Source organism: Acanthopagrus latus, chromosome 5, assembly GCF_904848185.1.
Source record: "Acanthopagrus latus isolate v.2019 chromosome 5, fAcaLat1.1, whole genome shotgun sequence".
Taxonomy (NCBI): Eukaryota; Metazoa; Chordata; class Actinopteri; order Spariformes; family Sparidae; genus Acanthopagrus; species Acanthopagrus latus.
In genome coordinates this window covers 5,170,726-5,192,895 of record NC_051043.1, presented here as the reverse complement: position 1 = coordinate 5,192,895, position 22,170 = coordinate 5,170,726, and the positions used below count along the sequence as shown (strand labels likewise).

At 39.1% G+C, this 22,170-nt stretch overlaps 1 protein-coding gene and 1 long non-coding RNA gene across 2 annotated transcripts in view; both read left to right on the top strand.

The window, feature by feature from the left end:
• Positions 1-12,876, top strand: part of zbtb34 (zinc finger and BTB domain containing 34) — a 14,584-nt gene extending 1,708 nt beyond the window's left edge. The window contains exon 2 of the mRNA XM_037098070.1: positions 6,264-12,876. Coding sequence (XP_036953965.1) covers positions 6,264-7,826 — 1,563 coding nt within the window. The 3' untranslated portion in view covers positions 7,827-12,876. The remainder of the gene's footprint in view (positions 1-6,263) is intronic.
• A 2,807-nt stretch (positions 12,877-15,683) lies between these two features.
• Positions 15,684-22,170, top strand: part of LOC119019765 — a 56,228-nt gene continuing 49,741 nt past the window's right edge. Inside the window, exons 1-3 of the long non-coding RNA XR_005075148.1 lie at positions 15,684-16,071; positions 17,109-17,220; positions 17,445-17,541. This is a non-coding gene — a long non-coding RNA (uncharacterized LOC119019765). The remainder of the gene's footprint in view (positions 16,072-17,108; positions 17,221-17,444; positions 17,542-22,170) is intronic.

Genomic DNA, 22,170 nt, shown 5'->3' with positions numbered 1-22,170 from the left:
ATGAGTGGTTGTGCAATACAAGGTATATAGATGCCAGGTGCATATAGTAATGTCTTGTAAAAGGGGACTATGTGCCCTACTGGGGGAAAAAAAAAAAAAAAAAAAAAAACAGCACAGACCAGCATCAAAACACAACATATGCTGGTTTTACTAACATATGTTGTGTTTTGGTGCTGGTTTTGGTGCTGGTCTATGCTGTTTTTTCCAGCAGGGTGAGGTGTAGCCTGAAAATATTTCAGACATTGCTGGGGCACTGTCAGGTGTTACAGTTTAAAGCAGTTCTGTGTGAAGCAGATATCTATACATTAGCAAAGAGTACCAATGTTGTTGATATTTTTTGGTAACCTTTTTTACAATTTGTTGTGCGTGCATGATATTGTGGCGCTGATCACTAAACCCAAGTTGACTGCTTTTCACTTTTACATATCATAGTTGTAGAATGAGGACACTAGCACCGTCGGCAAAAAAAACCCTCTTGGGAATGTTACACTTATCAATATAGATCAGATGTCACCATATTTCCTGTTTTACAGATCACATGGTAAAAAGGCAAACCTGTGTTGTTAAACATGAAATATCAGTATTTAATAAGTATTTATTACTAGTGTGATATGTTGAAGGGAAATACCTATTATTGATCTGGCTGATTATTGAAGCTGCTCCTCAGCTTCTTCTTTTTTTTTTTTTTTCCCCAGATTATTGGCATTGGTGATATTTTTCGTCAGATTGCCTATAAAATAAATTCATTTGGAAATGTCCTGCTTTGTCTTTGATGCCACATATTTTCTCGGTCTTGTCCCAGCCACAACACTATCTGGTTGGTTACGCATCACATGTGATAGCCTGTCAACACTGAAGAAGCTGAATCTGCACAGTAACTGTATGTTATCATTTAGACAAGTGGCAGTATAAAGTAGCTGGAAATTGCATTACTTAAATAAGATCTTGCCTCAAGTATGTTAAGGACAGTACTCAAGTAAATTGTAGTTGTTATTATTCTTCTTATTTTTTAAGATTTTAATTATTTACTGCAGATGTATATCTGTTTTAAATAGCTGGTGTTCATTGATAACTAATAATACATTAATTAGCCCTAAAAAAACCTTTTGGTCCATACCTATATATAGTATTGTTATATTATATGATATCAGAATTCACCTAAAGAACACAATAAAGCTTGAGCTCTGCATGGAGACATTTGCAGGGTTTTCTCTGCATTTCAGCAGCAAATGGGGGCTGACTGATTTCTCTCCCATCTGACCATTTGGCGGTAATAAAACCTTCTTTAAGGGCATTGCGTCAAATGTGTCACTGCTAGCTGTATTGCAACCATGAAATCACTGCACAGTGGCTCTAGGTAAAAATACTTTGTAGCAGGATGATATTGTAGTGACAATTAGTGCTGGTCTTTAAAAGGCAGTGGTCTCAGTGTAAAAAGCACGATAACTGCTGCTGGAGGGACAGGACAGAGTACTGTTGTGGACCAAATCATTCCCTTTTCAACATATTACTGAATGCATCACTTGTTGCTTGTAGTGAATGCAGATGTTGGAAATAGGAAGGACTGTTTGTGGATGTGTTCTTGCTATCTCCTTTATAAAGAAGAACTTGATAATGTGATTATGGCAAACTTCCCTCACTGGACTGTACAGTACAGAATTAAGTATAATTCTGTTAGTCAATTTGGATTCTGTTCAGGGATTTTCTAAATGTATGGCTCTTTGTTTTATAAATTACAGAAAGTTTAACAAGGTATTTGCCGATGGAAAAGTATAAAGATAGTCTTTAAAGTCTCCACACATGTTCATGTGATGAGTGCATGAGTAGGCACAAATGAAAGATGAGCATTAACTTGTTTGCCAGTATACTCCTAGAAAACACACAAAGGCTCAGCATAAAATATTTAGCCCTGCATACTGAGCTCCAGTCAAGCCTAAACACTTTCCACAAAGCATGTTACCAAAGCCAAATCACATCATACCTTAACTGCTAGTCTAGTCTATTTTTATCTTTATTTATTTTTTTTATTATTATTGTCTGTTTTAAATTGCTCTCCCAACCTTTGCCTGTTAAGCAGTTCTGTTCTGGGGCTGCTCTGCACCACAAGCTGTTTTTCAAAGTAGGTGAAATGCTGCTGATGTTGAAGAAAGCATACAATGTTTGCCTGCTGACTTAGATTTTTCTACAAATGTTTCTTTTTTCTCTTTTTATTTTGTGAATTCTTTTTTGAGTGACATGCCAGCGTTATAGATTAGAGACTTAATCGTCATGTCATCTATTCACCAGAGTTATGCTGACCTTGGTCAGCCAAACTATCACAATGTACTCAGCATCCTTTATACCTTCCTACATGAAGCACCCGTGTCAAAAAGGTTTATTACCAGGCAAGGAACTTGAGCTGCAGATGGAATTTTTGAGCTGAGTTTAAACATTTTCACTTTTCCCACGTGAGCCAAGCATGTGACCCTTGCCCAGCATGTGAATCTCAACTACTGAGCATGCATTCTTTGGCTTCCCTTCAACTTGGCTCCATTCAGTATGCATGCTGCTGGCAGGCATCACTGATATGTTTTAGTGTTTGAACATGTTGTATTTGAAGGCTGGTAATGGCCGAGTAAAACTAATGTTCACCTTCTTACGATTCTTTCTATCGTGTTTTGCTACATCTTCGCTTCTCCTGTGCCAGAATGGGAGCATATGGTTGGTCGGACAGGTGTCTTGGCAAGCTTTTGGCAACTGGAGAAAGTGTTTACGTTCCCAAAGTGCTGACAGGGACTCAATGCGCAAATCATGCTGAATTTCCAGCAAGGGGCAGGGAGGCAGAGAGGAGATGCAGCAGGAGAGATGGGAGAAGGGCAGATGGAGTTGGGGGAGATGAGGGTTAAGCTGGAGAATACCAAGGTTTTGCAACACATAAGTATTTTCTTTGATATACATACTATTACACAGCAGGCATGGTATAATTGGATTTCACAGTTGCAGCTTTTCAAGGACTGGTTTAACTAGTTCTGCTGAGAAGGCAGTGCTGTTAATATTTTATCAACCAGGTCAATTCTGTATGTTATTGTGTAAGGGTAGTATGCCAGTGATTGTGCAGCAATTCTGTTCATGCTGGGAATGTGTTTTACAGACAGCTTCAATGTCATGGCTGGCATGCTATGAGATATCTTAATGCAGGGAGAGGTAGTTGTCAGTTATGCACGCCAGTTGGAATGATGAGATAAATCAGTGAAAAAAACACAATTAGGCTATGCTACTTACTGTAAGTCATTTATTAAACTATATCAAAGAAGCTTTGAAGAAAGAGACTCTTAGAGAAAGCTTAGTTCATACGCACCCTTCAAGCAGAACCAGATTTTCTTCTTTCACTGCCAAATGCTGGATGTACATCTTTATGGCTGTCCTCACATGACGTTCACGCTCCACCCCAGTCAGTGTGTGTAGATCATTGGTACATTCTGTTCTAGCAGCGGCAATTGTGCCATCTACATTAGGCCCAATTTTCTGTTTAGCAATTATGGGTGCAGTGCGGATGATTCAATAAATTAAAAAAAATTAAAAATAAACAACACTTGCAATTTTACATGTAAATAAGTCAAGATAATTTATAGTTTAAGGTGCATTGTCCAAATTGACATCAGTGCGCTCAATGAATACATTTCCGAATGTAATCATTCTAACTTACCCCGAGCATTAAGTTTTCATATGGGCACATATGGGACATCTTTGTTGATATGGATGTATCTGTGAGCACCCAGTTATGAATAACCAATAAATTAAGGTTTTTTTTCAGCCGATGCAGATAAGCGATATTTACCTGATTTCATCAGCTATACTGATAACTGAAAATAATATGATTATCAATTTTTGTATTTTAAAAATAAGTTCATAACCTGTAATTTATGCACCCCTGAAGGTTAAAAGACTAAGATGTAGCAGGCAAAGGTGGATGCTTTATTATTCATAGCTCTAATAAGATTCATTGTGTTAAACCCCTTGTTTATTTACTCATCAGTTTATTAGATTTTCTGTCAATAATATACATTTTCCAATATCGGCCAGATAATTTATCGGTCTGATGTATATTGGGCATCCCTACAATATATTGATTTGGTTCTCCTCCTTTTAGTACTTAAACTTCATTCTGTCGATGTAGTACCATTCCAAGAATACAACTGGTATTTTCTATTCTTCCCGTATGTTGTAACAACAAATGGTTAAAATTGGTGTTAGACCCATTATGAAAACTGAAGCTTTTCATAAAATGTGAAAACATTGGGGATCTAGGATTGGCAGTTAATTTGATGGTGAAATTAGAGTTATTTAATAGGATGACAATCAGACAATCAGTGGGTGTCCTGTTCTTGGACAGGGATCTATCAAAGTCTGATCTTCACATCCGGTTGTGAAAGTGCATCATGGCATGAACAAAGGAGTTTTCTGAGGACCTAAGAAAAAGATTTTCTGATCCTCATGAGACTGGAAAGGTTACAAAACCATCTCCAAAGAGTTTGGACTCCACCAATCCACAGTCAGACATATTGTGTACAAATTAAGGAAATTCACAAATACTGTTACTAGGGCTGCACGATATTGGAAAAAAAATGCAATTTTTTTTTTTCAACCCTGCGATACATATTGCAATATGAAAAAATCCAGGAATTTTCATCAGATGACCTAAATAGCACTTCATGTTATGCTGCACTGCTGCTATCTTGTGGACAGTTAAACTGCACTGATCTTACCTGTTCTTGTTGTACTGAGCTGTGACATAAATGGTCAAACAAGTTGTGTTACCTCTCGTTGTGGCAACAGATGCAAGGCACTGTCGATACAGAACACGTGTTTGATCCAGAATACTGACATTGCTTTTCTTTTTGCAAACAAGTCTTCGTTTTTTGGCAGTTTTCTCTTGTTCGTTGCTAATTTTTCAATGTTGTTACCAGCGACTCATTCCATGTGCAGGGGCTGGTCTGCTTTGGCACACTGATTAAGAACTAATGTGATTGGTGGATCGCTGCGCATGCGGAGTCTGCATGCACAGTGTGTGTCAGGTACCCTTGAAATTAGATGAGTTATAATTTGCCTCCTACATCGCAGGCCCTGCCATGTGACTATTGTGCACATGAACATCACGTTGACAATGCTCAAACGATACATCATCCAGCGCAAATTGTTACCCTCCCCTGGAGTGGTCGACCAATAAATATTACTGCAAGAGCAAGACCTATAATCATCAGCGAGGTCACAAATTACCTTCAGGAGTCCACCAGACAGGACCAAAATAGAACTTTTTGTTAATGAGAAGTGTTGTGTTTGGAGATAGGAAAATACTGCATTCCAGTATATGAACCTTATCCCATCTGCGAAACATGGTGGTGGTAGTATCATGGTTTGGGCCTGTTTTGCTGCATCTGGGCAAGGATGGCTTTCCATGTTTGATGGAAGAATGACTTCTGAAATCTACCAGCAAATTCTAAAGGAAGATGTCAAGTAATCTGTCCCTGCACTGAAGCTCAGAAGAATGTAGGTCATGCAACAATGCAACGACCCTAAGCACACAAATCGTTCTACCAAAGAATGGTTAAAGAAAAATAAAGTTAATATTTTGGAAGGGCCAAGTCCAAGTCCTGACCTTAATCCAATCGAAATGTTCTGTAAGGACCAACGCGAGCGCTTCATGTGAGAAACCACCTAAAATCCCAGAGCTGAGGCTTGTCTGCACGGAGGAATGGGCTAAATGTCCTCCAAGCCAAAGTGCGGGACAAACCAACAGTTACTGGAAATGTTTAGTTGCAGTTATTGCTGCACAAAGGTGTTACACCAGATACTGAAAGCAATGGTTCACATACTTTTGCCACTCCCAAATATGTGATATTGGATTATTTTCCTCAACAAACGAATGACCAACTGTAATATTTGTGTCTCATTTGTTTAGTTGGGTTCTCTTTATCTACTTTTAATAATTGCATTAAATTCTGATGATGTTTTAGCTCATGTTTATGCAGAAATATTTTAGATTAGGATTCGCAAACTCTCAAGTCCCACTGTATAATGTGCTGTGTTTGCTGTGATGAATTTAGTTTCTTTTTTCAGATCATTTGTATAAAGTAAACCTTTATTCATTGCTCATCTTTCCTTCTGTCTCATTTGTCTTACAAAAACAGCACAGTAGCTTTTTGTGAAATGGGGAAAAGTAAAAGTAAAATCATTCCAAGTGCCAGGTTTCAAAACCTAATGTTTTCTTTTCCTTTTCCCACCAGGCAGTCGGCAAACTGGAGAAACATATCCAAGAAATGGACGACGGCAGCTACATCGAGTTTGATGTGCCGGAGTTCAGTAACACTGTACTGACCCAGCTCAACGAGCTGCGGCTGCAAGGGAAGTTGTGTGACATCATTGTTCACATTCAGGGCCAGCCATTTCGAGCCCACAAGGCTGTGCTGGCAGCTAGTTCACCCTACTTTCGTGACCACTCAGCCCTCAGCACCATGAGTGGCCTTTCCATCTCGGTCATCAAAAGCCCTGAGGTGTTTGAGAAGCTTCTTGCATTCTGCTACACAGGACACATGTCCCTGCAGCTCAAGGATATCATCAGTTTCCTCACTGCAGCTAGCTTTCTGCAGATGCAGGCCATCATTGACAAGTGTACCCAAATCCTGGAGAGCATCCACTCCAAGATCAGTATCCCAGTTACCGTCTGCAGCCCAGAGAAGGACGACCTGCAGACCAGCCACAATGGGGTCAATGACAGCAACCTCTTTATAAACCCTACCCAGATCTCCCCCCCTTACTACTCCCGGCAGAATCAGGCAGGACACGAAGCGCGCTTTGAGCTGGCTGCAAAAGGCCTGGGCCGGGGGCGGCCGCAGCAAGAGGAGGGCCAGTCGGACCGAGGCAGCAGTGATAGCGTGTCAGAACATGATGCTCCCATGGAGGGAGAAACAGAGCAAGTGGAACTGATTGGCAAAGATGGGCAAGTAACAGATGTGCATGTGAAGATAGAGAAGCCCGACAGGCCCTCTTACTCCGATAGTTCTTCAGCTGGTGATGATGGCTACCACACAGAGTTGGTGGATGGAGAACAGGTTTTGGCTGTTAGTGTGGGTTCCTATGGTCCTGTCATCCAGTCTGCTACCTATTCTTACTCAGGGCTGACCTCCCCTTGCTTTGTCAACCTCAGCAACTCCAGTCCTTCCCGCTCGATACTCAGTGGCTTCAGAGGTGGGCGAGCCAGGGCAAGGCGTCCCTTGGCCATCCCCGCAGGGGTGCTTAGTCATATCAAACCAGGCTCAGATGACAGCGAATCAGCTGTGGGACCTGCAGGGTTGGAGAACGATGTGCGAGAGCGCTGCCAGCGGAGCCAGTGGTACCCCTACAATGAGAGACTCATTTGCATATACTGTGGGAAGACCTTCAATCAGAAAGGGAGCCTGGATCGTCACATGCGCCTGCACATGGGAATCACCCCATTTGTTTGTAAGTTCTGTGGCAAGAAGTATACAAGAAAAGACCAGCTGGAGTACCACATCCGTGGCCACACAGACAACAAGCCCTTCCACTGTCAGATCTGTGGAAAATGCTTCCCATTTCAGGGCACCCTTAACCAGCACCTGAGGAAGAAGCACATGGGAGTATCAGAGGGCAGTAATCATGTGGACTCTCCAGAGAGGACGGAGGGAGGCTCAGGTCAGAAGGACCAAGAGGATACGTCTGAGGGGATTGCCTTTGAGGCGCAATATGCAGAGGAGGCACCAGCCAATGATATGGAGGAGAGTTCAAAATGCAGTCCGGAGGAGGCTCAAGCATCAAGATGTGATTTTTAGGTCCTTGCTTCAGGTTAAGGAAGCTTTAAGAAATGTTTATTTCAACTCAACTTAAAGGACTTTACTTCTTTTTGAATCGGCTCCCTCCACTATGGACTTTTCTTGCGTCAAGAGTTTCTGTCAATTTTATGAAAGTTAGATGGTGAATGCAGAGAGCAAATGGGTGCTTTATAGAAATTTGATTCTTTCAAGCAAAGGGAGTAACAACTTACTATTTTTGAGGAGGTCACAATAATCACGACCCCCTCATTGATTTTCTCTTTTTATCTTTCCATGTTTTTTAAAACATATTTACAGAGTTATATAGGCATGTTGCAATAATTGATAATGTGAAAGCTCTGGTAAGATGCTAGTCATATCACCTTTTTACCTGACCTGTTTTTGCACATGTGGCCACAGGAGGTCACTTACTCACAAGGAATGATTTTTCTGCCAGTGCAAAGCTTCGTGTGACATATCCGTTCAATACCTCATGATGCAACTACATACTCATAATAGACAGTATTTTAACTTAAACGAAACTCACCAGGTTCTACCTCATAGCCAAGAACCTACCAGGCACAGATGTATTCACCGTTTTGAAATCCGTTTTAGGTTGTATGTACAGTATCTTATTGCCAAACCCTGTAAAGAATATTCTCTCAACACAAAGCCTTGATACTTAGGGGAAATATTCCTTGCTGATTGTATGGATTCGGGACAAAGTCCTTGTCAAATGTTTCATGGTCAGCCAGGTTAAATTTATGATTAAGAAGGTGCTATGTTAGGAGTGCATTACATTTGCCAGATTTCCTTCATGTCTGTTTTTGGTGATAGAGAGAATAGAGTAAGAAATGGCTCTGTATACTTTTCAAGATTTTGCTGTCTTATAATGTTGGTTCCACAAAACACTTTTTATCTCATCACTACTGCAGATCTTTGTTGGCCAAGGTGTGGCTCTTGATGCTATCATCCATGTAATGGGTGAATTATGTCCATACAGTGAAGTCATTTGTATTCCTCTATACTCTGATTGCGGACTTATACTGAATTATTCTATGTGTAAATTGTTTTGTCCTGGGGTAGGCTTCTAGGTTTATACTCAGTGTCTAACAGAGACAGGAGTACTTCAACTCAGCACAGTAGGAACAGCTCTGAGTCTGTTCACACAAATCTTCATAGTCTGAATAATATGCAAACAGAAAGAACAAAGGAATCTCAGCCATTTTGACATGGTTTTTCTTCCATTATTTGAAAGAGCTAGCTTGTTTCCTTTTTTTCATTCTGTCCTACCCTTTATGGTGGGACCATTGATCTGTGATCTTTCTTCTCTGTATTGGTTGGGGTCAAACGCAGACTTTGAATATGTTTTCCGCATTTGTCAGTCCGACTTTGGTGTTGACACTTGTGGCATAGCTAGATTACAGCTAAGAGTAAAATGTTGGTAGGGTTAAGTGGTGATCCAAAGTATTGATGCACTTTGCAGAGTTAGTGGGTGGGGTCGGTGCTGTCCCATTGATTAAAATGTGCTAATTTCTGTCTTAATTCTGGTGCAGCAGCAGAGTAGTACATGCTTCACAGCGGTTTGTTGAGACTCTGCAATCACATGAATACTATTGGCTACAAGCCATGCATATGGCAACATTATATTTTATCTATACTGTTTGAACCATGGGGATCAGGGATGGGGGTGGTGTTAGTATATAGAGACTTGGTTTTATTTCCATTGTGATTTAAGATAATCTGCATTCATAGTGAATACATAAAAGGCCTGATTGGTTATCATGTCATATTTAGCAAATTTAATGCTCAGCTGGGTGGTCCCCTTTGTGCTATCCTGGTTTCTTATTTGCCATCCAGCTGGTTAATGCCTTTTTAGAAGAGCACCTGCTTTATGCTTTTATTTTGTCCCGTCTGGTCCATGCTGAATTTGTGCCAACAAATTGAGATGGATTATTTCACAGTTATATAATTTTCTACTTTGTGTGCATTTGGTGCGAGAATTTGCTGTTTTATTGCTTATGTGTAATGTTATGTCAAGAGAGCAGTCCTTTTATTCCACTGAATGTGCTGTCATCGTCTTCACTCATTAAGAGTTAGGATAGCAAACCAAGCTTTAGAGGGTTTTTGCAAAAAATCGGTATAGCTAGCTTTCCGTTCATTTTATGTCAAAGGATTTACCACAAACACTTCATCATATGTCCACCTTTACAATACGTTTTAGATGAATGTTACCAATTCAAGTTAATTTCTGCCAGCTACAGATGTGGTTTGCAGATGTGACAGCTGATCTGACCTCAACAAATCAGTTTCCAAATAATTTTGGAAAGAAATAAATTACTTTAATCTGCCTATGATGATTCTTGCCCTTTATCTAGAAAAAAATAGGAAATGCATACCTTCTTGCATTATTGTCAGCAATGTTTTGTGAGTTAAAGGGTACAAACTGCTAAAACAATTTTGTGCCAAGAGTTCACACCAAAGACTGATGGGTGATTTTTGACAGTAAATTTATTGACTGTATTGTGTAATTGAATGCTCATTAAAAAGAATAAGTTCCTAATTTAATGTAGGTCTAGTTCATTGCAGTTTGCAAGGAATGTATGTTTCCCAGCTTATAACAATCACTTGTGTACAATTTGAACAATTTGCTAAGAATTCATTACGCAGCGAAGTCATAAGTAACATATATTAAGCCATACGAAAGCTGACAATATAAAAGTTGTGCAATAGGTATTGTAATTGTTTAAAGCCAATGTAAACAAAAGAGAGAATACTTCACAAAAAGTGGCATCTTAAACTTAGTGCCTTGCCACAAGCTTTACATTTTAGATTCTGGCACTTAGATTCCTGTGCCTCTTTCATTTTTTAATGGATTGAACAGAGAGATTATAATAAGATATGGCCACATCATTTATTGTGAAGTGGTGCCAAGAATGAAAAGAAATTAATTCATGTAATTCTTGTCCATTTTGTAGTTGGAGTCCGATCCCCCGTTTTCACTTTTTATTATTTCTGTCAACGTGGTGGACAACTGATTTAAAGGTTTAACTGCTTTTGTAGCAATTGATTACAATCAAATGAGGCAGACTTGTTCTCTGCAGGCCATTGCCCTATGTTCAGAGACTATACTGTATCCCTCCTCTCTAACCACTGAGGACAATCTTAGCAGTGTACTATAGTTTTAGGCATTTAAATGAAGGAAGGAGATGCATGAGAAACGCAAATCTACTTCCTCTCTGTTCTCTTGGCATCTGGCAAGGGGAACAGCTGCTCGGGTATTTAGCAGACAAACTGAATATTTGCGGAGAAAAAAAAAAAAAGCTTACTCTCATATACTGTAGCTTAATTGCACGTTGCTCAGCCACAAAATTGTATAAAATTGCCAATGGATATTTTTTTTTTTTTTAATTTGAGTTTTCTTGTATTTGTGTTATCAATTGTGCACTTACAGTTTTTCAGTGATAGTAAATTCCCTCCTGGAAGTTTCGTTTAACTGTAGTTACCCTGAAGGGACTCAGCTGTGATGGCCTCAATCACTTCGGTAGGGACCTTTCCCCTTAAACGGTGCTTTTAGACTAGTCAGATTTTTTTTTTCTTTTATCATCAAATGAGTAAACAAGTCCATGTAATCATCAAAGGTGAATGGAGGGGAAATTGTTTTAATGCTTTTCATCAACTGTCATTACTTAAGTGATAGTACGCCCACACAACCAACTGAACTTGACACACTCGAATCGACTCTTAGTTCCACACCTCCGAAAAGGAACAGGAGATGCATTATGGGCCACAAGTAATCAAAAGGAAGTGTTTACAGGGAAGGCTGTCAGACTACTTTTTGAAATTGCAGCTCGTCCTATTCTTTTTATAATAAACTCACTTCAGGTAGTTTACAAACACTGATACAGGCTTAGAAAAAAATCTTAAGTCTTCCATAGCTTTTCTGTCAGTTTCTGTCCACTGTGTATTATAAGAAAAGAGCAATAACCTTTTTAAAAGTGGTGTATTGGGATCATCAAGCCTATTGAAATATTGGCCTGTCGTCTATCAAACTAACTGAATGTCAGGGAGCTGTTGAATTGAAGTAGGACCAGGAAAATTTGATATCGATTTATTTTTTATATATTTTCTGAAACTTTGGACTGGTTGGCTTCCTCCTCAGAAAAAAAAAAAATATAAAAGCGAAAAAAGTGGTGTTGCTAAATGCTCGTCGAGATCCAGTGGTAGTCAGTAAACTGCAACACAAGAACTGAGCGTGTGGTTCAGTCGTCGAACTTAGTGGCACTGTTCAGAGTTGTACCTCCAGCTGTGTCAAATAATGAAAGGGATTTGGGGCTGTATAGCCACTGTTTTGGGAGCGGGCGGTCTGTTGTCATGCTGATGTTCAGTGGTCTCCTTTGGCTCCTCAGGCACTGAGACTGTAGTTGTAGTTGTTTAGGATCAGTGGGAAAGTTTTCAGCTATTGCTCCTTTTCCTTTTACAACTCCCTAAATGCTGCGCTACAACGTCTCTGGCTCATGTATTTGGTGACAAGGCAAAAAAAAAAACTTAGAACTCAGGGTATATAGTGTTAAAAGTGGTCTCATTGGACATACATCTTATGTCCATAGTATAATTGTGCACTTCTCTTCAGGTGGGGAAACAAGTCCTCAGTCAGTGGTTCCCAAACATTCTGCCTCAAGGTCTCAATGAGCCCATATTTTCCACAGAGCTGACGCTCGAGAAACACTGGAGACCCTAAACTGAAGCTATGGCAGCCGAAGTGTCCCAACTCCTGTTCTGTCCACTCTACACACAACCTCACAACCCAACTGTGAACCTCAGAACTCTACTGTTTTGTACAACTATGAAGTAAATGAAGCTAGCTAGAGCTGATGTTGTATCTATTGCCATTTATGAATTTATTTTATAGCATGAAATAAAATATATTTATTCAAATTATATATTTTACTCATAATCATTCTGTGCTGCTTCATTTTGGTTCTTAAGCTTGTAAATTGCTTTTTTATTATATGAAAAAATGTCAATAGAATAATGCGTTTGTAAAATAAAGACGCTGATTTGGCTCTGATTTGTCTTTTGTGTCTCTCAAAGAAACCTTTACTTGTGTATAGCAGGGTGCAAAAGTCTGGCAGTACCAGTCGACATACTTCTACTTTGGTATTAATGTAATACTATTTTTTTATACAATAGATCATAGGCACAGTTACAGTGTGGGGACAAAGATGTATCATTGAAAAATGTCATGAATTTCAGAATATCTTAATACTTGTTATATCCTCCTTTGGATTCAATGCAAGTGTGCACTTGGAGCTGACGTGGACTCCAAGCGTTTGGTCTTCTAGTACTTCTTCAAAGCTTTCAGGGGTGTTCAAATCATAACTAGACTAAAGGTTTTAAGGGGGCGGTGCATGAACGTCGTCCCTCTGAAACTGGATCAGTTGTATCCAAAGCACTGTCAGGCAAACCAAAACTGATCAACAAACAAAGCTTGATGTGTTGATTTTCTGTAGCAGTTTTTAAATCACTTCTTAGGAGGAGGACAAAATACTTGAGTGGGCTAAGAAATACCAGAATCATAAAATGTATGACTGGAATAAGTAGTATTTACTGACTAATGTAAGTTTGGGATTTATGGCAGTATTACAAGGGTGTATGCAAGGAGACGAACAGGAGAGAGAATGAAACCAGTGTCTGGGCTTGTTCTGGACACCTGCACAGAACTGACTCCACCTTGACCAGTGAGACATACCATTTTGAGCTTCATGGAGAGGGGAAAAATGCGAAATAGAAGTACTTATATTAATATATATTAATACAACTGCAATTACGTATGCATGAAAACTCAGTGATCATGTATACGTATGTGTGATCCTGTATTTATGTCATGTACAATGTGTGAAACAATGTGTGGTATTCTCATGCTGCTGCAGTCATTTTGTATGAATGCCATGTAGAGGAAGATCTGAAGTGTGTGCAACTTTGACCCACTAGAGGGTGCTAGAAAACAACAAATCCACCTCAGAATGTCCCTTCAGTGCCTGAACTCCTGCAGTTTAACCAGGATGAAGGAGCCATCAAAGCTGATAAACTTTACTATTTACATGTTACTTTATAGCCTTAAGTAAATGATCAGCCATCTGTGTGAAAATTAAGTCATGCACATTTCATTTGATAATAGTCTGCCTAACTGATGTCTTGTGAAGATGGTTTCCTATTGTAAGTTCTCTTGAGACGTTTTTTTCTGGATTGTGGAAAATCGGCCACTCGCAAAGTCACCCAGGCCAAGTAGCAGAGTATAAAACAATAAATTTCTTTGGTCTCAGATGGCTGATAATAAAATGAATTTATCACCGAACAGGCTCCTTTTCCTGCTGGATGTCCAGTCACATTCTCTGCCTAATCCTCAGCAGTGTTTTTGCTCCTGCCCCCACTGTGTTAAAAAATGTACCCAAAGGGAGAAATATATTCATGAAGTGGCACAGCTGTGCAACAGCCTCCCATAGTGTTACCGCTGTATGTTGGTTGTACGGAAAGTGAGACCATACGGCAGCCAAATGACTAATAAAACCACCAAATTGGCCGGCTATGTGCCTCACTGATGTTTGATTTCAATAAACTACTTTCAGGCTGCAGATTCTTCACTGAGAAGAATGTCAATGGTTTGTACCTCTCTAAAATATTCCTCAGTGAATAACATAATGCGTGGCAACATGTGATGGTAAATAAGCATCGGCCATTGCTGAAAGTCCTAATAAACTGGATGAATTGTTTAAGTGACAGCATTATATGGCTGCACAGACATGTGATCCTAAAATAATAGGCTAAATTGCTCTGTTCAGTGGAATATGAGAATAAAAAGAACCACAAAATACAAGGCCAGGAAACCCGAGGTAGCCGTGTTTCCACAAGGAGTCTTTAACTGCATTCTATGGGTATGATGTATTTGTGGCTCTCTGTAACACAAAGTCTACCACTTGGATGGCTGTAAATAATTGCTAGCTGTTTCACACATTTGGTAATATGTTCTGTCAGGACAACTCTAGTTTCAACTTTAGTTTTGTTAAAGCAGTTCTGCAACTATAACATGACCGTGTCTTACTTCCCCTACACTCTTTCTTTGCATGTTGTCTCATATAGCTCCTGTAATCCCGACAATGCAAGACAACGATATCTCACAGATCAGAAAAGGTCACTGACATATGGAGGCCCATTTCTGCCAGTTTATAAATAACACATCGATGAAGGGGGAAAAAAGCTAGGTCATAACTTTGATAAAACAATTGCAACTCTGAGATTAAAAATCAAATTTATGAGGAAAAAAAAGTCCTAATTCTTGAGAAAAAAGTAGAAGCTTTGAGATTAAAAATCACAATTATGAGGAAAAAAGTTTAAACTTTGTGATAAGAGGTCACATTTATAGACAAAAAGTCATAACTATGAGAAAAAAGTAGAAATGTTGTGATTAAATCTCACAATCATGAGGAAAAAAGTAGAAACTTTGTGATAAGAAGTCACATTTATAGACAAAAAAGTCATAACTATGAGAAAAAAGTAGAAACATTGAGATTAAAAGTCACAATTATGAGATTATGAAATTAAGAAATGACAGAGTCTCAAATGTCATAGTTTCAATGTTTTTCCTCATGACTTTTTTATCTCATAACTTTTAATGTCATAACTCTGATCTACCGTGGGAGGTTTACTTGCAGAAAAGGGCTTCCATATGTATGCCCTGTGGCAGGCGGGCACTTTGCCTTTTTGGAATGCGTCAGCGCAAATATCAAAATGTTCTCTGCCACCATGTTATCTGATATTATTAAAGAGGGCTGACGTTTTTGCTCCGTGAACGAGAGAACCCTGCCACGTTTCAGCGAATCTGGGAGGACTGAGCGCAGCTCGTGGGGAAGAAGAGGAAAACAGGTGAGAGGTTTCCCACCTACACAAGATGAAAATACGATCCTGTGGTTACCAGGTCCGTCCATCCCTGAATTCCTTCTCTAGCTAATACGCCATTGGAAAATGCATGTCTTACCTCAGCCACAAGAGTGTTAAATCGATCGACACAGGAAACACGTAAAGTGGCAGTTTAGGGAAGTTAACCTTTGACCTGCTGGACTGACTCAGGCGGCGACGCAATCCCCCCGTGTGCCATGGCCGCGGGTCACAGGTGTGCTCCACATGTGAATGCTATCAAGTGAGGATGGAAAATGGAAATAAAAATGGAAATAATAGAGATGAAGCCAAGGAGCCTAACAGCGGGCAGGTAAGTTAAGGTGACATCTCTCTCATTAAAACAATAATGGCGAATATTTATTTGTTTGTTTTAAGCTAGCAGAGGGATAACCGGAAGTACCTGTGGATTTAGCTGCGTTAGCACCTGTAGCATATAAGGTCCTCAACATATCATAAAACAGAAGAAGGAGAAGGTAAATAACTCTTATGGCCAATTTTGACTTTGAATGAACTTACTAACACGGGTTACACTTGATAATAACATCATTTATTAGTTAGGTGAGGTAGTTTCACTGTCAAGAAACAATGAAATGGTTCATAAAATATGTACTAAGCAGTTGTAAAAGTTAAAAATATCACAACCATAATGTTTATGAGTGAACTACACAATATTTATGAAGCATTTACCAAATATTATGATCATTAATCATAGCGTTCCAAGAAAGAATTGCTAATAAATAGTTTATAAAGCATGTCATTGCTTCTAAATAGTGAAATTGACCTGACCTCAGCGCCCTCAGTGGTAGCTACGGCCCTGATCAGAAATGATCTCTTTGCTTCATGCAGTTGAAAAAAGATGTATTGAACACTTGTTGGCTGCTGGGTGTTCAGGCTCGTGTTGCAAGTGATGCTGTGTCCAGGCCGCTGTACCTGTCTTAAACACTCTGGGCCCCACTTGCTAACATCAGGCCCTTCTGACTGCCAAAGCAGGAATAATAGGCAGATGTAAATGATTAAATTTATGATTCAGCTTTCCTGGTATTGTGCACGTTGTCCCAGTGTCATGATTTACTGGCACACTTGATTACAACAGAGCTATTATTAACATTATTAGCAACACCTGTGCATTTCCAACCAAGCAAAAATGTAAATAAATAATAACAAAGGGGATTCAGCTCATGAAATAACAGTGTTTTGCTGCCTTGTTTGGTTTGAGTACATGAGGGCAAAAAGGTTATGAAACACTAAGCTTAAAAACCATATTGACTTAATTTTGTGGAATAAATGAATATGTCAGTATAGTGTCCTTTCACTGTCTTACTTTTCTCTTCTTTTTTTTAATTATAGCTGTACCTTTTTGTACTGTGTGACAAATGAACTGAAAAGTAACCAGAGCACTGACAGTATAATCTGTTGACCTTGGAATCATTTCTACAGCAAATGAATGCACTTAGTTGAGGTGAGTTACAAGGCAACATTATATAGAAGTTGGCATTTTGGCGGCTTGGTGCCCCCAAAGGTTTCTGAGTGCAACACCACAGTCATTAATACAAATCTCAGGTCTGTCAGAAATAATGTAGCTACTAACTACAAACTAAACTTGCATCTTGAAGTAAACATATATGCAACGAATGATCCTACTCTCTGACCTTTAAATGCACAACATGTAATTTCTACTGCTAGGAGGAGGATGACAGGTGCAGAGACGACATTATGGAGGAATAAACACCCAGAGTTGTGTCAGATTCTTCTCTATTACATAACTATCTGCTGACTGGAGGTGAGCTCACAGATTGCTTTTTTTTAACTTTTGGGGTTAAGAAGTACATTTACGTTCACTTCTGGCTGGAGGGGAAAAGGACTGTGGTATGCAGAGAGAAGAGGGGAAAAAGAAGAGATGGCACTGGAGGCTCTGGTGAGTTCTGACTTGAGGGATTGAACTGAATTCAAACACACAGACACCCTTGGTGCACGTTGTTGCTCACGCAGTTCAATTTTAGCACAACTCAGCATAATATATAACAAAGGTCCAGCCGTTTGATCCAGAAATTTTACATATTATGTATTCAAAAGAAGTAATTGCCATGATGCCACTATTCTCTCAATTGCAGGTACTTTTGCAAACTATTAGCCATAACTCTTAGCATGGAGTATGGTGATAAACCAAGTCTCTATCTTCACAAGTGAATTTTAAATCTCTACACATTGGAGCATTTTACATAAATAACCTGGATGAGGAAAAAGCGTAGTTGGGTTAAGTGTGCCTTGATGAGTTGGCGTGACATATTAACCAAAACCCTGAGAAACGGGAACATCTGTGAGATTCTTAGAAACCCGTCCTTTTCCCACTATAAGCCCATTTATGTTGTTCATATTTTCCTCTATTAAAACTGACTCAATCTGTTGTACTGGAGATGATCCAATCATTTTGACTCACAGCCAAGTAACAGTTTCGAGGCTCTTGGTGCACTGCTATTCTGTGTTGAGCTGTAAGACCACAGCTTGTTTCTTATAAAGCATCCATTAACTTTAAGAAGTAACAGTTTGTTATCAACTGGGAGTGATAGTTTATGTTTTTGAGAATCTGATAAATTTGACTTTATCATATTTCCTACAGTTTCTGGCAGCTAACGATGTGTTTTACTTATTACATAGTGGTAATACTTAACTGTAGTGTGTTTTAGAATATTCGCTTTGTGTAGAGTTTGAAAATTTAACTGAGGATTTTTGCAGTCAAAAAATGACTTCACTTAACTGTCTGAAAAAGTGCTTCTATTAGATTTATCAAATTAATGCCAGATGACAGTGAGGTTTGTATGTGTGTCTTTGTGTCCGGCACCTGTGTGCAATTATTGGTCAAAGGAGAGCAAAAGTGTGGAGTGAGCAGAGTTAAGCAAGGTCACAGGCTGCACATGGGAAAAAATGTGACATGGACCACATTGAAGTTTGATAGTCCAGCTCCAAAATATACCATTTATTATACTGAATGTGAGAGAGTTTTTCTTTTTAGCTGTAAAGATACATCAGTAACTAACAGTGAAATACTGTAACACTGGAATAGCCACAGTAAAACCTTACAAAGTAAAAGTTCCATTGCGCTAAGGAAAATTCCTCTTGTCCATCCCTATGAGATTTCCTGTAAGTTCCCTGCGGAGGACTCACAGGCGTTTTGGAAGAACATGAAACAGTGGTCATGGCATGTGGCTGTAAAACTATAAGCAAATCTGCACATCTCCACAGTTGGAAATCAGTTGAAATGCTGAGCTGTTCAAGGATGGGAAAAAATAAAAGCAGAATTCAATAGTTCCACTATGCAAGTAATCAACAATCAAGTGACTGTTCTCCAAAAGAGAAGCTTCACCGCATTATTACGCGTTTCTATTTTAAGGAGTCCTTAATCACTCCCATGTGCATCACAATAATTTAACAGCAGCAATGACGACTGGTTTGAATAAATGAATTGGAAAAAGATGTTGGTAACCATTTTATTGCAGCATTTTGTTGGATCTCACCATTTGCTATTTCATAGATGTTTGCAGAGTTTTTGCTGACTTGCAGCTGGACAATGACAATGACAGGCTGTGCTCAAGTCAGAGTGGTATCACCTCAATGGAATGCTCCATTACATAGATATGACAGACACTGAGAAGGGATTCAGACACTGAAACGGTAGCGTTGCTGTGTTACCTCAGTATGTCTTTAGTCTGTTTTGAGTTATGGCAAGACGATGGAGTGATCATGTTAAAGAAGAGAATAGAGAGAGGAAAAGGAGATGACAGAAAGATGGATGTGATTCACATTTGCAGACACTTCATGGTCACTGTCAGCTTAAAATGTCTTTTGATGAGTGTTTTTTTAAGGGGGAACAGTTCTGTGGTTAGTGTTAGTGATATAATTATCCCTCTTGATAATGATTATATAATTTAATTTGACTTCGCTGTTGGACTGGCTTCTTACGTGGTTCATAACCACTGGAAAAATGAAAAGGGTATGGTGGAAAAGTTACCTCTCCTATGCAGTCCTTTCATAGTGCTGATGTCAAAACTAGGGACCGACCAATACGACTGATACTGATTATTAGAAATCAAGGGGACTCAAAATCAGTATTTGGCACATATTCGTTTGGAGTAAAAATTAAACTGTGTCAAAATACTTGACAGCCAGTGATGGAATAAAGTTAAGTACAATTTTCAGGTACTTTACTTGAGTATTTTAATTTTCTATTACATTTACTTCCTCTCCTCTAGTTGATACATTTAGTGATTTGTTTCTTTGCAGATTCACATAATTCAGTGTTTTTCGGCTACTGATTATGTTAAATCTGTTATCAATCAGTAAGTGTTGTGGGTGAGTGGGTGTTTCTATTATCAACAATCTAACATAAAAATCCCTGATGCCAATAATTGGAAAAAATGCACACATTGGTTCACCCCTAGTCAAGCCATTCACAAATCTTTAACACATGCACTGATATCCTTAATTCATCAATAATATAATCTCTGAAGGATTTTTTATATAATTATAAAATGTGATTGGATCGTTTTGAAAAACCAAATCATATCAAAACAATCATATGACAGTGCATTTAATAATCAACAATTACCATCATCAGATGGCCATGAAATGGTTATAGTTTCTATAGGTTAATGCATGAAACTACCTTTTTAGGTTTAGGAAAAGATAATGATTTGGGTAAAATAAATGTGCTCCAATCATAACATAACAGAAATACATTTATTGTAATTTTTAACCAAGGGTTCGACAAACAAAGTAATGTTTGAATCTTCAATTAGAAAAACAAAATGCAGGAGTATGGAGAAAAGGTTTCCCTCTGGTATTCTTCAGTTTAGGGATCCAAGTAGAATTTATAAGAAAAGATCTGAGGCACTCAAGAGGATAATGATTTAAAAAGCCTTTATTGGTACACGGCTAGTCTAATAAAAACTTGCCAATGCGTATCAGCCTAAAAGGCCTTCATCAGACAAAGGCCTTTTCGTCATGTTTGAATCATTAAGTCTACCAACATCTATTTTAGACAAAAATAATTGAAGTTGAGTTCAGGAGTCTCACAGCCTTGGAAAGGAAGCTGCTCAATACTTCTGTATCTTTTGCCATATGGCAACAGTGGCGATGGTGTGCTAGGGCCCAATGTTTAGACTGAGTGAAGGGCATTAGATAAGCCATATATATGAAATTAAATGTTACCTCATGTAGTTTAAGTATGTTCTTATACCATCGTATACCTCTTTACCGTCTAGATAGTTTGATTGCCAATAACTCACTAAACTACACATATGATGATTCATGCTTTGCGAAAAGTGTATCGTAAGACTACATAAGAGTACCAGCGACAGGAAAACCGGAGTTCGCCTTCGCTGTCATGTAGTTAATGTTGTGAAATGGTCTTAGTTTAGTTAGGTGTGGCCACAGAAACTACTTGGTTAGGTCTAGGAGAGATAAAGGTTTGGGAAAAAAAGAGGAGCTACGTTAGTAACTTGTAAGATATAGCATGTATGTGACATAGTATAAGTAGTAAGTAGTTCAAGAAATTCAAAGGAACTCACCAGTGACTCTTGGTTTCACATCAGACACAAACAGCAGCCTCCTGCAACAAAAGGCCTCTGCTTGTTTTTCCCAACCACTGACCCCGTCCTCCTCCTTGTGTGGACTTTTTTTGCTCTTTGCTGTGTCACCTGATTTAATTTTTTACTCTTATCATAATTACTATGGTCACTAGGACTCAGCGCCTAACAGGTTGGACTATGCTGTTTGCACAGATGACCACCAACAACTGTTCTGGTGAGGACAGCCTGGAAAAGTGGTTAAAATCCCCAATGACAGATTTATTCTGTGGTTCCTCCAGTTACGACTACATTTACTTTAGAGCTGGAGAAGGGTTCACAGGCAGCACAGGAAAGTTAAATATGGTTCTATTAGAAGTCCAAGGACATGGACTTTTACATAAGTGAAACAACAATGCAAGGCCAGTTTGAATGTTCAGGTTTGAAGGCTCAGGAAATGCGGTTCTCTTTGTGCTGAGTGAGCACTGTGTCAGCTCATGGTTTTCCATGTTGGTTGAGGAGTGGGGGCTGCAGAGGCCACCCTTACTAAAGGTTTTCCATCGTGGTGAGTCCTCAGACGCACACGGCATCCAAGGAGTCTGTCGTTTCTGTTTATGGAGACGATGAAACACCGTCCTCTGTTTTACCACGATTAGGCTGATTGACTAAGCAGACATAAACTGGTTTTAGGGTGTAATTGTATAAAAGTGTCGATCTGTCCGTGAATAGAGGAAGATTTGGTAAAAAGTGTATTTTACTGTCCCATCCATCTTTAGTAAGAACACCGCTTACAAGAGAGACATTCACAGTGATGAATGACTTCCTTTGTTTCATCCAGATCCTCTCTG